Raw genomic sequence first — 15,150 nt, 5'->3', positions numbered from 1 at the left:
GACGAAAGCAGCCGGCGGCAGCTGGGCTAATTAGCAATTAGCCTCGCTCACCTGTGGGCGCCTCCAGCACCCCCTCCCGGTCCCGAAGGCCTCCCGGGCTTTGAGAGGCACTGGGGACAGCCACCGGCCAACGGCAGCGCTGTCCCACTGCGCTGTGATTTCAATGCTGGGGACGTTAGTCCATTTTGGCTGACATCAGTGAGAAAATATACTGTTGCTACTGGCTAAAAGTGTGTTTGTCAGAGAACCTAGAGCAGTTAGATTGCACTATACTGCATTACACCGCTGCCTTCAAGGTTATTCCAGCACCAAGAAGCCAGGAAGTGGAAGGCCTTCCTACCTACAAGGTAAAATACCCAGTGTTAATTCAACTCTTAACAGAGTAAATGTGAGTCCAGTAGGGATAGTTGATTTAACACTGAACATTTTACTGTGTAGGTCAGTTCCTACTACTTTGTGCCTGGAATTCAGTAATGGATTAAGAGTGCAGATTAAATGAACTATGACTTAAAGCTTTTAGTGCAGAGATATATGACAGTAGAGCGCCAAGTATGACTTCGTAATCAAGTCCAGGTTTGTAGCTTTGGGACTGAGTCCATAGCTCCAAGCTCAGCTGTGTGCTGTGGCTGAACCGCTAAGATAATGATTCTGTGCCTTTCGCTGTGATTTTGAACTGTTTCCTCTGACACAGTTCCCACAGAAGCTCATCCTGCATCGTGTGTGCTGGCGCCATTGATTCTCTGTAACCGGGTTCAAGACACTCCTCACACAGACCAGTAGTGTTTCCTCCCTCCTCTCTCTGGCAGCTTGAGAGGAAGAAATGTTTCCCCAGCTGCTGTGTCGACAGGATTAATTCAAAAACCTGGTGTGTGTGTGGGGCCATTCCAAAGTGACATCAATCAGGGTGTTGTTCAGTCTCGTGAGATCAAGATTAATTTTTTTCACGTGAAACTTTCATTTCTAATGCTACTGTAACAGTAGTAGTGCCAATGCAGAACACACACACACACACACACACACACTTGACACACCAGCCCTTTGAGTCATTTATATTGGCACAATTGCATAATTTTTCAGAGTATGCTAATGTGGGTGCTTGTGTAGTGTAATTATTTAGTGTTAAAGTTGCACTTAGGCCTCTTTCATACATTAATACAATTGATAAAGTGTTACAAATTCGGAAGGCACCCACCATTGGCTAGATGAAGAGGTTAAAGCTGTTATTTACATGCTGCATCTGCAGGTAGATATGCATGTCAGTTGTGTATATTTCTGCTGTGCATTTTTATTGGTGTCCCATCTCTACAGGTAAACCAAGTGTGAGGTGATGTCCACTTTGAACAAAGGCCTCTGTTTCCCTGTCGGAAACTTGGCTCTTTTCCGGTACCGGTGCAGCCCTCCGGTGGAAATGGACTTGTTTTCTTGACGTTTGTATTTTCTGTTCAAAGACACATTCCGGAGATGGGAGTTTGCTTCGCGTTTAGGAGGTCCAAACCAAACAGCGTAAAAACCCCCGAGCCGAACCCCAGGATGAAGGATTAGACGCGTGAGGCCGCTTCCAGCTGTGAGGTGTGGGGAACCAATGGCATGTGTCCTGGAGCGTTGAGCCAACGTCCACACCTGTTTTGGATTCAAATACTTTTCTGTGCTCTGTTGATCTTGCCTGGTGTAATTGAGCCTGGCAGTATGACCAGAAGGAGGGGTTTGCACTTTTTTAGAGTATGTCATCGGTTCCAATACACCAGATAAGATCAGTAAAGCGTAGAAACGTATTTGAATCCAAAACAAATACGTACTTGACCCAGGTCTGGCTGCTTCTGTAGATAAAGAGCAGATGAGAACTGTGCTGTACTTGCACGGCATTAGTGCATGGTTATGCGCACGGTTGTGTGGGGGGGCAGACATTGGGAGAAATGCTCTTCTGATCCTTCTTTCTGATCCGGCATGTCCAGGACACAGAAGCTAGAGGCTCATCTTCACTTGTGTTGATTTTGAAGCACTTGTGTGTGAGATTCTTTGTTTACAGCATCTCTGCTGCAAGGGTCTTTGCTCTCACTTACAATTGACAGCCTTGGTAGGATTCAGCAGAGCGAGAGAAATTATTGTTTTTTTTAAATAAAGAGATATGGTGTTTGGATTGTGTGAGAGTGCTAAGCAGCTACTGCAGGTAGGACAGGTAGAACGTGAAACATGTGTGAGATTTCTGAAGCAAGCCTATCAGAATGCAGATTCGTTCAGATCTGAGCGGTGATTGGCCGGCTGGCGGAGCCCGAGGCACAGGGGGACACCTGCTTTGCTTTGCTTTGGACAGGAGAGGCGTGCTTTTCTTCAGAATATTTCCAGACACACTGCAAGGCAGGAATGTGAACAAACTCGCCGCCAGTCGCCATCATTTACACGCGGTTTGAACCCGGAGCTGTTGTTCTTACGGCCAGCCGTTGCTTTAAGCTCTCTGTGGAGAAATCCACCACGGCTATGAAAGGATAAACAATCTCTGTTTTGTCTTCGTTGTCCCAGTATTCTCAGAACAGTCTGGCATGGTGTAGGACTATTAAACAACACAAGCCCTTGCACAGTCTCACATGCTGAGGTGCCATCAAATTCTTCACCCAGAGAATCTATAACGTATTAAAAAAAGTGGAATGAGTGCAATACAGATCCACTTTAAATGGTCTCTGAGCTGTAACAAGTTAAATCAATCATAAATCATTCAGTCCACATCTGTACCTTCCCCTATCCAGCCAACAGGAAGTAGCATTAAACCAAAAAGGTTTTTTCCTAGCTGATGCAAAATGTAATAATAGCAATAATAATGTCATTCTTTTCAATAGAGGAATATCACAATAGTATCCCTTGAGATGGGCAGAATTGCACAGAGCTGACAGTGACATCATGATGTGGACATTTTATTACAGGTTCTATGACCCTGGCTCAAAAGGGCCATAGCAGAGGAGTCACTAAATGTATTGATTAAATGTGTTTATTAAAGTGTTAAATGTAATGGCCAGAGTAAAGAAAAAAGGGGGAAGTGGTCATAAGTAGGACTCTGTTCTTCCAGTGACCTCCTGGTTGAGAGAGAGAGGAACTGGAGTGGTGAAGAACAGGCTCTTAGCTCCCACCAGGTGTTCCTGATCAGCAATCACAGCTGATTGGCCACACCCCCGTATACACACCTGAAACATGAAACCAAGCAGATGGCCTGCCAAGGACATAGCACAGCAATCCGAAACCTCAAAAGCCAGAACACTGCACGAAAAGAGGAAGATCTGGATCGAAAAACTCCACCATAGAACTGTGGAAGTTTTTTTGGCATTTTCTGTACGGAGAGGTTAAATTCTGCCGGTCCATGGTTCTGGATGTATACATTTGAATTTACGTGGGAGTGGGGAACTTCTGTGGAAAGCCATCATTTGCCATGGTAAATAATACCCTGTGGTATTCTTCCAGGAAACATTTTCACACCTGAGAAACATTTGCATTTCACACCTTGGAGATAGTCTTATTACAAGTTGTACCGCTGTTTTATGTCGCTCCGCCCCTCCCTGCCATCGCCGACCTGTCTGATAAAAGATTCTTTTACTGCCGCGGTGATTGATTAAATGTGTGGCAGGATAAGCCAGGACTGAAGGCATTCATGCACCTGCCCTGCCCCCTAAGGACAACTGGTGGTATTACATTAGTGTCCACTTTGACATTCCATCAGTCCCATTACCAGAGCGCTCTTCCCCTGCATAAGGTATTGTAGTATCACTAGTGTAACTATACTGTATATTCTAGTCTATTCCAGTATTACTATAGCTAGTCACTCTGTTGTTATCTGTGACTGTATTATAGTTACTCTGCTTACAAGCCTGCTTTACAACTAAGATGGCACATCTGCAATTGAACCAATCTGCAGTGTGATCATTTTGTCGTGCCAGAAAAATTGGATTTCAAAAAAAAAAAAAAAGTTTAAATGCATGGCTTTAATCAGTCATGATGACAGCTCTTGAGTGTTTGTTGCATTGTGTTGTGTGAAACTGTATATATAAAAGCAGAAAAATCTCAATTATTATTATTTTTTTGTATTGGGGTCAAACCCGTGTCAGGACTGTTTTGTACAGCTTGGAAACCATCTTGTCAGTCGGCCTCGCTGTGCCCAGTTCGCACTTCTGTTGACACTTGAGGCTGGGTCTTCCCTCTCAGGCTGGGACCTAGAGATTTTCCGGTCTGAAGCAGCCGCCACTCAAACTTCCTAAAGCGTGAAGAAACGTATTTCAAACAGTGGTCAAGGTCATATCAGTAATGACAGTCCCGTCACACCCTACATAAAACAGCGTTACTGTTAGACCCTGGAGGGTCCTAATGAATTCCAGACTGAGGCTGAGAACGGGGAGTAGTCCAAACTGGAGAGGAAAGGGGAGGGGGGTGGGGAGGGAGGGGTGAGGGGTGGGGAGGGTGGGACGGGACGTACGGTAGTAGACTGTGCGGCAGGGGTTGAATTGAGAATTAGAGCTGACACAAGGTGGCAGAAACAACAGAAGTCATTGCAGTGTGAGGGAGGTGCAGAGACTGGGGTAGGAGTCACAGTGTGAGGGAGGTGCAGAGACTGGGGTAGGAGTCACAGTGTGAGGGAGGTGCAGAGACTGGGGTAGGAGTCACAGTGTGAGGGAGGTGCAGAGACTGGGGTAGGAGTCACAGTGTGAGGGAGGTGCAGAGACTGGGGTAGGAGTCTCAGTGTGAGGGAGGTGCAGAGACTGGGGTAGGAGTCCCAGTGTGAGGGAGGTGCAGAGACTGCAGAGCAGGAGTCTCAGTGTGAGTGTGAGTACCTCATTATGATAGGACTTGCAGCATGAGACGGTCATAGAGAGAGGGAGGGATACGGTGTAGGGATACAGCAGCAGATGCAGTCGGTGTCTGGTCTGTGCTTTATTCACCCATAGTGAGGGGACACTGTGGGACCACTGTGGGGCTGGCCCGGACGTTTCCCTGGTAACTGAGCCATCATGCTTCGCTGGAAGGTGCTGATCTTCGCCGTCATCCTCTGCGGCCTCTACACGTGTGCAGCTGGGCAACGCAACAAAGGTAGAGTCGCCGGGCGCACTCACAGACAGACTCACAGACACCCGGCAGCTGTGAAGGAGAGGGACAATCATGAGAACTGACTCTTTACTTTACTGATTTAATTTTTCCCTTTCTTCAGCCTGCCAGTTAGAATGGGACTTGACCACTGCCTGTTCATTTCACTGACAGGCAGAGGTCCCTATTTTATACTGGAGCAGAAACACAATGCCTGTGTTTTAATTGTGTATATACAGCTCTGTTTTAATTTCATATATAGCACTGTGTTACAGTACTCTCTGTACTCATTATTATTATTGACAGACTAGAGCAGTCTTGTCAATTTTTAAATAATGCATGACCCAGTTTATTTCGGCATACCTTTTTATGCACTGTTTACACAGCTGGTGATTTACTGAGAGATTTACACAATTATAGAACCACAAAGCCCTGCCCAGGTGATGGAGGAGACCGAGTATATGAGAGGAGTGTGAGCGTGAGAGAGAGAGAGAGAGAGAGAGCCTCTTGAGTTGTTTGTTTGAGGGTTGAGTATTTTGGACTTGCTTCTATCAGTGTGGGGGCTGAGAGTGAGTAATGGGGGGGCGGTTGAGTGTGGGCCATTAATGAGGAATTTGAAATTTGAAATGAATAGTCTGGCATGGATGGTGCAAGTGAATATGATTATTTATAGCGAGTCAGCTAAGGGAATTAGCCAGTAAGCCCCAGCAGACCACTAACAGGAAATATAAATGTTGAGATTCAAACAGAGAGGCGCCACTGGTAAGAGATGTTTGGGGGCAAAATTCCTTCATTCCTCCTTACAGAATCACATCCTCTGCCTTTTATCTATAGCAATTGGCAGAGGCCACCATTTTCCATGGAACACTGTGATAAAGAACAGTTGGTTTCTGCACTGGCATGTGCAGCGTGTACATTTTATTTTCGGTTTTGATTTTTAATAATTAGTATGAAAAATGTGTGCTGTGCTGTATTGGCTGAAAGAGTGCAGGAGAGCTTAGTCCAAATGACATTCTATTTAAAACCATAACCATCAAACAAGTGGCTCTGATTACCCCTCCCCCCCCTCCCTCTCTCTCTCTCGGTCTCAATCTCCCCCCCCCCCCAGTACTATACCCAGCAGCTCTCAGAGTGAAGAGGGGAGTGGTTAACCCCACTTTTCAGAACTCCGTAGAGGATGCCGAACTGCTCTTTGAGGTGAGAGAGCCTCGATACGTGTGTCCCAACGGGTCACTTCCTGTGTTGGGGATCGCTTCCTGTTATGTGGTGTGCAGTGATACGTGTGTCATCAAAACAAGTTTACAGACATAAGAATTCAGCTCAAAAATGTAATTAACACTACAGAGACCGGTGCGTAACGCAGGACTAGATGTGTTTTTTTTATTTTTTTTATTTCTGGCATCCACATGACTGGTAGTATGAGGATGCTGATGCCTATTTTCTGCTTAGCTGTTTTTCTGGCTTTGAGTCACCAGAAGCTGTAAATTGAACACTGTGTTTCTGTGTAATGTGTCCATGCCACATGCACGGTGAACACAGTACTGCGTGTAATTTGGCAGAGATAACATTATGGGCTGCTTGCTAATAAGAGTTGAGATTGAGTTAATGAGAGGCAGCCCATGTAAACCTGGGACAGCCGCCAGTGAAAAATATCAGGTTCTTCATAAACAGCCCTGACAGCTGCGGTGCATATATAATGTTGTTATTCATTCCTTGCTTTTAACATTCTTGTGTCTGTCAAGTAAAAAAAAAAAATTAAAAAAAAAACTTTTTTTTTTTTTAGAGAGTCTTGAGATCACAGCTCATAAAACACAATTGCTAGACAAAAGTGAATTGGTTTATTTTCAGGCAGCCTTATGTAAAAAAAATAAAATAAAATAAAAAATAAAATTCTCATCCAGCAATTTTCCATGTGAAGGGCCACAGCTTTTTTTTTTTTTTTTTGGACTTTCTAATTGATATTTATCTACAATTTGGAATGCCCAATCACTTGTTCTGGTTTTTTTTGTGTGTGTGTAAATTCTATAAGGAACTGGTTAGACTGAACCGCTAGTGAAGTCTTAGGCCATCTATATCATTACATTACATTACATTACAGGCATTTAGCAGACACTCTTATCCAGAGCGACGTACAACAAGTGCATTAGTTCAAGGTGCAGAGGTGCAAAAGAAACACACTAGAGTGAAGTAAAGATCGTAGTGCCAGAAGTGACCACATAGATCAGGACTCCAACCCTGTATAGTAACCTGTTCAGCAAACAACAATCCTGCCAAGTACAAACTAGCACTGAAATCACATTTGCCTAATCAGAATCAGACAAAAACAAAAACAATCCTGCCAAATAAAAACTAACGTAGTCGTATATATCCACTGGTTCCGTTGAACTCGTCCTCCCATGAAGGTTCTGGGCACGCATCTGTTTTGAAATCTGAACAGCTGGCTTCTAATCAGAGTCTTTGGCCTCAGGGCAGCATGCTGTGAGCGCTTCTGCAGAACCCTCAGTTCTGAGGAAGTTCCCAGTAACTGGCCGAGCGTTTCCTGTGAAGTGTGTTTGTTTGTGGGTCGCCGTGGCGGTGGGCTGGTGGGCGGGCGGGCGGTCTTACCCTTCGCCTGCCGAAGCTGGACGGCTCGCGAAAGCCGGCGCTCTGCTCCTAGTCCTTGTGCGTTCCAGATCCTGCTGGCGGGCGTGCGGATGGGGGACGGGCGCGGCGGCTTCTCCGTACGGGACGCGGAGCTGGCGTCGCTGCGGCGGACCCGCGTGCTGGCCAGCGTCTGCGAGGACGTCCTGCCCCGCAAGCTGACCGACGTCCGCCGCCTGACCTCTGACCTCTCCCGGCACCGAGGCCACCTCCGCGGGCCGGACTTTGAGCGAACGGTGCTGACCATGGTCTACACCGCCTACAAGCTGGCAAACACCACGGGGCACCAGAGAGACAGGTGGGCCGAGTCCTTCCTCAGCCTGTTCAGGGCCCTAAAGCAGGACCTGACTGTGCAATGAACAGCCCTGGGGGACAACTGTGTTTAAAAAAAAAAAAATGATACAGGAGATGACTCGTAGTTATTCCAAATAAATATATAGCTTACTTTAAGACCAGTGTATTTCTGTATCGCTATAACATTAGCCATCGCTAGATGGAAGCAGGCACTGCTGTAACAGCTTGCGCCTGAAGTGTTTTATACCACATGGGGTTGCTGTTCAGCAAAACGCTTTTCTCAAGTTAACACATCTCGTGACATATTAGGTTATGGTGTTGAAATGAACTGGACTGCTGCGGAATCACCAGGTTCATGTGTGATGTGTTTTAATGCAAAATCTGCTCCTTGTGCAGGGAAAACTCAGAATCTGAATACTGTGGACTGAATGTACTTGGTGTGTCTGGCAGGTCGGCTAGGAGATTGAACAACTGGCTATAAAGCCCCTGTCCTCTGCCCCCTGTTCACTCCCCTCCCCTCCCACTGTGCCTGAACAACACAGTCGGTGGGGTGGGGAGTGGACAGAAGTTGTTTATGCATCTTTCAACACAGTGCTTGTGAGTTGTTGTTTTTTTCTCTGTTTTTTTCTTTAAAGAAATAAAAATTAAAGATTTTAAATTTAAGATTTTATTTGTTTTGTTCCTCCCCCCCCCCCCCCCCCCCCCCACCCCCACCCCCCTGCATGTAGGTAGCTGTAAGCCAGCTGTGTGTGATGACGTCAAGATGATATTTAAAAAAAAAAAAAGAATATTCTGCAACAGAGTTAGTTATAGTTAGAAAATAAGCACTTCTGATTGGATGGGCATGAGTTCTAAATGCCACCCACATGTGGCTACATTGCTGCACTGAAGTAATTAATAAAAAGTGGGGCATTTAAGGGGGTTTTAAAAATCAAACACTTCCTGCCCAGTCACTCTGACACACAATGTTTGTCTTACAGATGTTTTCCAGATAATTTTACAGGAAACTTGTGTTCGAGATATGCATGTTGTTGAACTTATCCTGTTTTATTTTATTCCATATCTTTATAATAGTTGTGGATTTACAACATGTTGATGTTGCATATCAATTTACAAATGTAATAACGCATAATGCAGGTATAGAAAAAAATGTTTCAATTGACAGGTCAAATCTTAACAGTCAATGGATATTATCAGTTGGACTTACAAAGATACTATGTGGACTGACCAGATAGTCCATGTACTTTATGGGTACTTTGTCTCTCTAATATATCAAATTTCACTTGCAGGCGAAGTGGATAGCAAAAAAATTTTTTTTTTTTTAGGTAAATATTTTGCGCTAAATTTGTGCTTTAAGATGCAGGACCAACATATTATGGTCATTGCGCACAGAATGCCTGTACAAACCCCTAAACACCGGGTCCTGTTCCGCCTGCGCTTTATTTCATGGCGGTTGGTTGCTCCTGCGCTCCAGCAGATGGAAATATTGAGTCACTGATTCTTTTGTCTGCATCCAAATTCCAAAGACATGGGCGGCGAAAATGAATTTCCTCTCGCTTTGCTGAAATGATTGTGCAAAATTGCATTTCGGTTTTTTTCCCCACCAGAAAGTAGTGCATTGGATATTACAAAATTCTGAATAGAATGTGACGGCTAATTTCAAAATGTACCGGATTTTCTTCATTCAAGAGTTGTATCCAATACAATTGCCTAAACCTCCAAACTCATCCCAAATAAGAGCATTATTGGTGTTTTTATCTGTTCATTGTACGCTGCAGTTTATTCGTTTTAAATCACTTTCACTTGTTCCTAACTGCCTTTCCTCTTTGAATACCATTCATGTTTGCTCCCTTCAGCGTAAATGGGCAGCACCAGGGTGATGCGCCAGTTTTCACTGACGTCACCTGCAGAAGGATGGAAACAAGTCCTGTGCACTTTGCTCCACAGACGATGGGAGAGATGGCGTCCAGATGATTAAGCAAAAACAAACAAATAACTTAAACGGCAAAGCAAGAAACGACTAGAAGGGATGCGAGACAGATTATTGACATGTGGTACATTTTTACATTATCATCGCTGCATTCTATAAGCTAAACTTTACCGGGGATACTTGAAATCTTTTGTCTTTTTTTTGTTTAAACAAGGCGTCTTTTCATGCTATGTGGGAGAAGGATCTTGATTCGACTGAAATTGTTGTTTATGCATAGATAAGTACAGAGACCTGCTGGCAGATTTAGTGTTTTCAACAGCCGTGTTAGCCTCCGCCTCCCGTCCATCTAACGCTGGACGGCGGAGAGGCACGAGACGGAGAGAAGGGCGATGGCAGCGGGAGGAGGATGCGGAGAGACGGTGGATCAGTGCCGGGAGGAGATAGAACGGCTCGTCCGGGACCTTGCGGAGGCCAACCGAGAGAAGATCCGGGCGGCGGAATGCGGTCTTGTGGTGCTGGAGGAGAACCAGGCTCTGAAGCAGCAGTATGCGGACTTGGAGGCCGAACAGGAGACGCTGAAGCAGGAGCTGGAACAGCTGCAGGAGGTACGGTATAGGATCTGTTCGTTGTCTCGGGCACAGTACGTTCCGTCCGTTGTCTTGTAGTAGAGCTGTCACCGTGATGGAAACCGGGCTCCGGTCCAATTTCATGGAATGCAGCGCTCACACAAAGCACCAGGACGAGGCTAATGGGCTCCTTGTTTTTGTTAGTGTGCTTGGTGCGACAGACGGACTGACACCTGCATTTTTTATCCATGCATTCTCTAGGAATAAGTGCTATTGTCGGAAGAATCCAGTTTGCCGGAAAATGTCGGCCTGTTCTTATTAGCCTACCGGTTGTTCACGAAATACTTCCCAGTGCATGCAAGTAGTCTGCCGAAACTGTCGAGCCAGACTTCTGTTATGAACAAATGTCATTTTTGATTGTTTATGGTATGTGGTTCTACTTCCATATTCGGATATCAGATAAGGAGTTACATTATTCTGGAGCATATAGCGATAATGATTAATTCACACCCTTTGAGCATGGCAACTGCATCATCTGACAGAAACAAACGGCCTTCTCAACACTTCCTGTTCCGCCTGTCCTTGCCCTCTTTGCATCACACCCACTGTTTACGGTTTCCTAGGCTGCTCGTCTGCTCAAGCCCAGGAAAGCCTACATACCCCCTAAATCAAATAAACGTGACATCACATCCTTGCTCCACCTCACATCTTAACTTTTCAACTGTTTTCAGACTGGATGAAAATAGCCATACAGCATCTCTGGTAGAAGTTGCTCACTAATGACAAAAATTTGATGTGCTAGTAACTAACTTTGGCCACACAGTTAATCATCTGATTTCACCCAGTCCAGGTAGAGATCTGTCTTATGCCCACAAATAGCCCACACCAAACCCCTCCTCCTTGCCCTCCTCCATTAATTTTAACTCTCAAATCCAGAATGTATTGATTATCTAATAATTTGATAATTAGAAACCTATCTATGATAACATGAATGCATCGGTAATGTGCCAGTTTGGTTTCCCTGCAGCTCACAGTTTGGTGAGAAATTTGATTGGAGGAGGGTAAAAGACAGACAGAGATGAAGGGAGGGGAAAGGAGGATAAATGATTTAGGGTAAAAGGCAGTGGCAGCCTACTAGGAGGAGGAAGACGAGCGGTAGTTGGATGAAGGGCAAAGCGTGGCTGTCCTGAATGTCTGGTCTGTGGAGGCTCAGTGGAGAGGGAGAGAGGGGCAGGACTGGCATTTCGAGTTTGCTGTAGCGAGGCGGGCGTGGCCATCGCCCTGGCGGTGTGCACGTGCGCGCATGTGCGCTGGGGAATGGGATAACTGCTGACACGTGCAGACGCTTCCAGAAGCATCATTAGCGTCGCGTCCCTCTGAAAGTTCCGCCCGTGTGCAGTGGATATTTGAGTGAGCTGTGTGGGTGTGTCTGTGTGTGTGTGTGTGTGTGGGTGTGTGTGTCTGTGTGTCCCTGCTCTGTCAGGCCGGGCCCGACTAACGGGAAATGTGCCTCCTTACAGGCACCCTCTGACATCATCTCCCCGTGATGTCAGAGGTCATGTGATTAATGTGTAATTAAAAGTGAGGACCGTTAGCTCCTGCACTTTATTTGACTGTATATGAATCCTGCTGCTCTACAGCTTTCATATGTAATTTAATTTCATTGTAGTGGTGTACTGTTTCTTGTTTAAAGTAATGGCTGCAGTTTCGGTTGACCTTCTTGTGTGTGTCTGTGTGTTTGCATACGTGTGTTTGTCTGTTTGTGTGTGTGTGTTTGTGTCAATGTTTGCTTGTGTGTGTGTGTGTGTGCGCGTGTGTGTCTGTGTTTGTGTGTTGGAGACAGAGACGTGTGAGATGATGGAGTGATGTGAAAGGAGAGGAAAGGCAGGAGGAGAGGTAGTGGCTGTCGTCGGGTTTGGGTGTTACCGAGGCAACGTGCCGGGCAGAGTTCTCCCAGAGCGCGCGGCGCGACGTGGCCGGCCAGCCCGCCCGTAAATCATTACCCTCATTCCCCCCAATCCCTTTCACTCCTACTACCTCTGAGTCATCACTCGCTCTCCTTGTGCCAGCTCACAGAGCAGAGAGCTGCTCTGCCCTTCCTTCAGCCACCGCCTCTTTACACACTTCCTCCAGGCACTTCCACTCAGGTTTCACCACACCGCTTTTATTGCCTCCTGTCAGACGGACTTATTCCGCAAATGATAATTTATTAATGATAAAATCATTAATTAATCATTAAATACAATTCTATAATTATTCATATTTAATATTTAATCGTAACCTTTGTGAATGACAGTGATTCTTATGTGCTTTTCATACGGTATGCTCAAAGGACAGAGTTGCAAATTCACATGCATGTTAAACTAGCTTTAATTTGTACTATGTTATGAAATGTGTAATGTATATTTTCTGAACCCAGCAGATTTAACCGTTAACACTCTCGTTGATGTCTGGCACTCTGAATCCCGAACATCAACAGTTTAAACTCCTCACTTACCCAACATGTAAAATATATTTATTTGATTTAATTTGGTAATTATTATCAAAGATATGAATTATCAATCAAATCGCCAAATTTGTTGATAGGCAGAGCAAACTGTTATATATGCCAGGTATTTATGCCAAAAAAAAGATTCCAAAGTAAAAATAAAAATAAAAAATATATATACATAGTCCAAATTTGCAAACCAAAAATGTCTCAGCTAACACAAAAAAAGGGTTGATCTCACCCAAGTCTCCACCACCTGTACGATACCAGGATGAGTGTCAAACAGAGAAAACGGGTCCAATAGTCATGGCAATCTAAAGAATCCAAGGTTCTTCAACCTTGTGTTTACAGATCTTTTCTCAAGGCTTTTTAGCAGATCTGCTACTTGAGAACGGAGATAAAACTAGGCCTCTAAGCACCAGTTTCCTAGTTTGTCGATTGTGCCCTCCCTACCTTAGCCAGCCATGCCCCTTCTTCTTTTTCCCTCCGTTTTGTGAACTCCTCCCCTTCCCTCCAACCTGTCTACTCAGGGTCCTAGATTGAGCCGGTTGAGGTCATTCTAAGAATAAGCGAATAATATTAAGACTAATGGAAACAGAATTCATACAACACAAAAAAACTCATGGATCATTAGGGTTAGTATATATATATATATATTATGGGGAGAGAGAGCAGCGACACACCAATACAGCACACATTTGTATTCTACTTATTAAAAATTAAAACAAAAACAAAGTGCAGAACCTCACTGTTCGTTCTCGTGGTGTTTTATGAAAAATGTGATGTTGTTCTGGATTAAATGCAGAGGATATGAACCACTCCCTCCATTCTCCAGGGATGCCGTGTCTGAGATATTATGGGATGTTGGGATGGTTTGTTGTGTCTGGGCACAGATCAGCTGCAGCTGCAGCTGCAGCAGTAGGGAATGGCCTCTCTCCGTGGTGCTGAAATGCCTGAAGTCTTTGGGGGGAAGGATTTACGCGATCGGTTTACTAAACGTCTTCACGCACACACTGATGCTGGCTGTAGCATCACAGTGGGCATGTATTATAGCCACTGCTGAACTGAGAGACGCGTTCATACCAATTTCCTAATGTGCAGTGCCATTAACAGCTGTGGTCCGTGTCCAGTACAAATGGAAGATCATGCCATTTTTATTTTATGCTCCCCTGTGTCACTGGAGGGGGTCCAGAACTGTGCGTGCGCGAGTGAGAGTCCAGGGAACCCAGCTCTACATGAGACAGAGGGAATCAGTCATTACCCACAGCCTTCATTAAAAGCACACTGACCTCATCCATAGGCCCCACACAGTGGCTTGAGCTGGTAATTGACGCAGTAATTACTCCCTGCTGTTCTTCCTCACCACCAATTAGCAAAGAGCACCTCGGCGGTTGGATGGCCTCCCAGCCGTGTCGGTTTAGTTGCGTAATTGAATTGTTAGAAAGCCGTGCTTATGCAACGGGACCCTTCCTAATGTTACCGAGCAGCGCAGTTTGGCTCAGGGGAAACCTTTTTGGAATGTCAGGGGTGGTGAAAGGAGCCAAAGCGCAGGTTCCGGGGTTTTCTTTCAGACGCGCGTTTGTGCCCGACGGAGCGTCTCGATGGAGCGTCCCGCTGAAACAACGGGGACCCGCACCGAGCAGCGCTCCCGCAAAAACCGCGGACGTCAGTCTCGCCGGGGGCAGCCCATTCTGGAATGTGCTTTGTGTGTCTGGCTACGCGGTTTATCGGGGGTTCATATGGTACAGAGAACCTGATAAAGCCTCGATGTGTGCTGTGATTTGAGCGGTGAGTGTGCTGAGGTTTTGGGCGGGAAAGCCCTCTGCTACTCTCTCCCCTGACCTCGGGAGCGGTCTCTCCCCCTCCCCCCCCCCCCCCCAGGCGTTCGGCCAGGCCTACTCCACTCAGCGCAAGGTGGCAGCGGACGGCGAGTCCAACGAGGAGGTGCTGCTGCAGGAGTCGGCCTCCAAGGAGGCGTACTACATGGGCCGCCTGCTGGAGCTGCAGGCCGAGGTCAAGCAGTGCCGCTCCCTCACCTCCAACACGGTGGCCGAGAACGAGCGGCTCAGCGCGCTGCTGCAGGAGCTCCGAGAGGTGCGCTCGCCCCCGCCCCGGTGCATGCTGGGAACACTGTAGCGTAGGGATACCTGAGGCAGGTGCGCTCGCCCCCACCC

The 15,150-nt window shown here is 46.1% G+C and overlaps 2 protein-coding genes across 9 annotated transcripts in view; both read left to right on the top strand.

Moving 5' to 3' along the window:
* Window positions 1–8,100, top strand: part of LOC118218831 (protein FAM180A-like) — a 37,708-nt gene extending 29,608 nt beyond the window's left edge. For 4 of the 6 annotated variants that reach the window (XM_035401545.1, XM_035401544.1, XM_035401548.1 and 1 more), the window contains 3 exons: window positions 4,923–5,064; window positions 6,167–6,255; window positions 7,731–8,100. In XM_035401545.1, coding sequence (XP_035257436.1) covers window positions 4,986–5,064; window positions 6,167–6,255; window positions 7,731–8,057 — 495 coding nt within the window. In that variant the 5' untranslated portion in view covers window positions 4,923–4,985 and the 3' untranslated portion in view covers window positions 8,058–8,100. Of the gene's footprint in view, window positions 1–3,154; window positions 3,419–4,697; window positions 4,801–4,922; window positions 5,065–6,166; window positions 6,256–7,730 lie in introns of those variants that run through there. The other 2 variants (XM_035401546.1, XM_035401550.1) reach the window with 2 other exon arrangements.
* A 1,264-nt stretch (window positions 8,101–9,364) lies between these two features.
* The window catches only part of LOC118218824 (protein bicaudal D homolog 1-like), a 17,864-nt gene continuing 12,078 nt past the window's right edge, over window positions 9,365–15,150 (top strand). For all 3 annotated transcript variants that reach the window (XM_035401529.1, XM_035401530.1, XM_035401528.1), the window contains exons 1-2: window positions 9,365–10,527; window positions 14,858–15,070. In XM_035401529.1, the coding sequence (XP_035257420.1) occupies window positions 10,312–10,527; window positions 14,858–15,070 (429 nt within the window). In that variant the 5' untranslated portion in view covers window positions 9,365–10,311. The remainder of the gene's footprint in view (window positions 10,528–14,857; window positions 15,071–15,150) is intronic.

This window comes from Anguilla anguilla, chromosome 19 (assembly GCF_013347855.1).
Source record: "Anguilla anguilla isolate fAngAng1 chromosome 19, fAngAng1.pri, whole genome shotgun sequence".
Classification (NCBI taxonomy): Eukaryota; Metazoa; Chordata; class Actinopteri; order Anguilliformes; family Anguillidae; genus Anguilla; species Anguilla anguilla.
The sequence above is the reverse complement of the archived record's forward strand: the minus strand, read 5'-3'. Positions and strand labels throughout refer to the sequence as shown.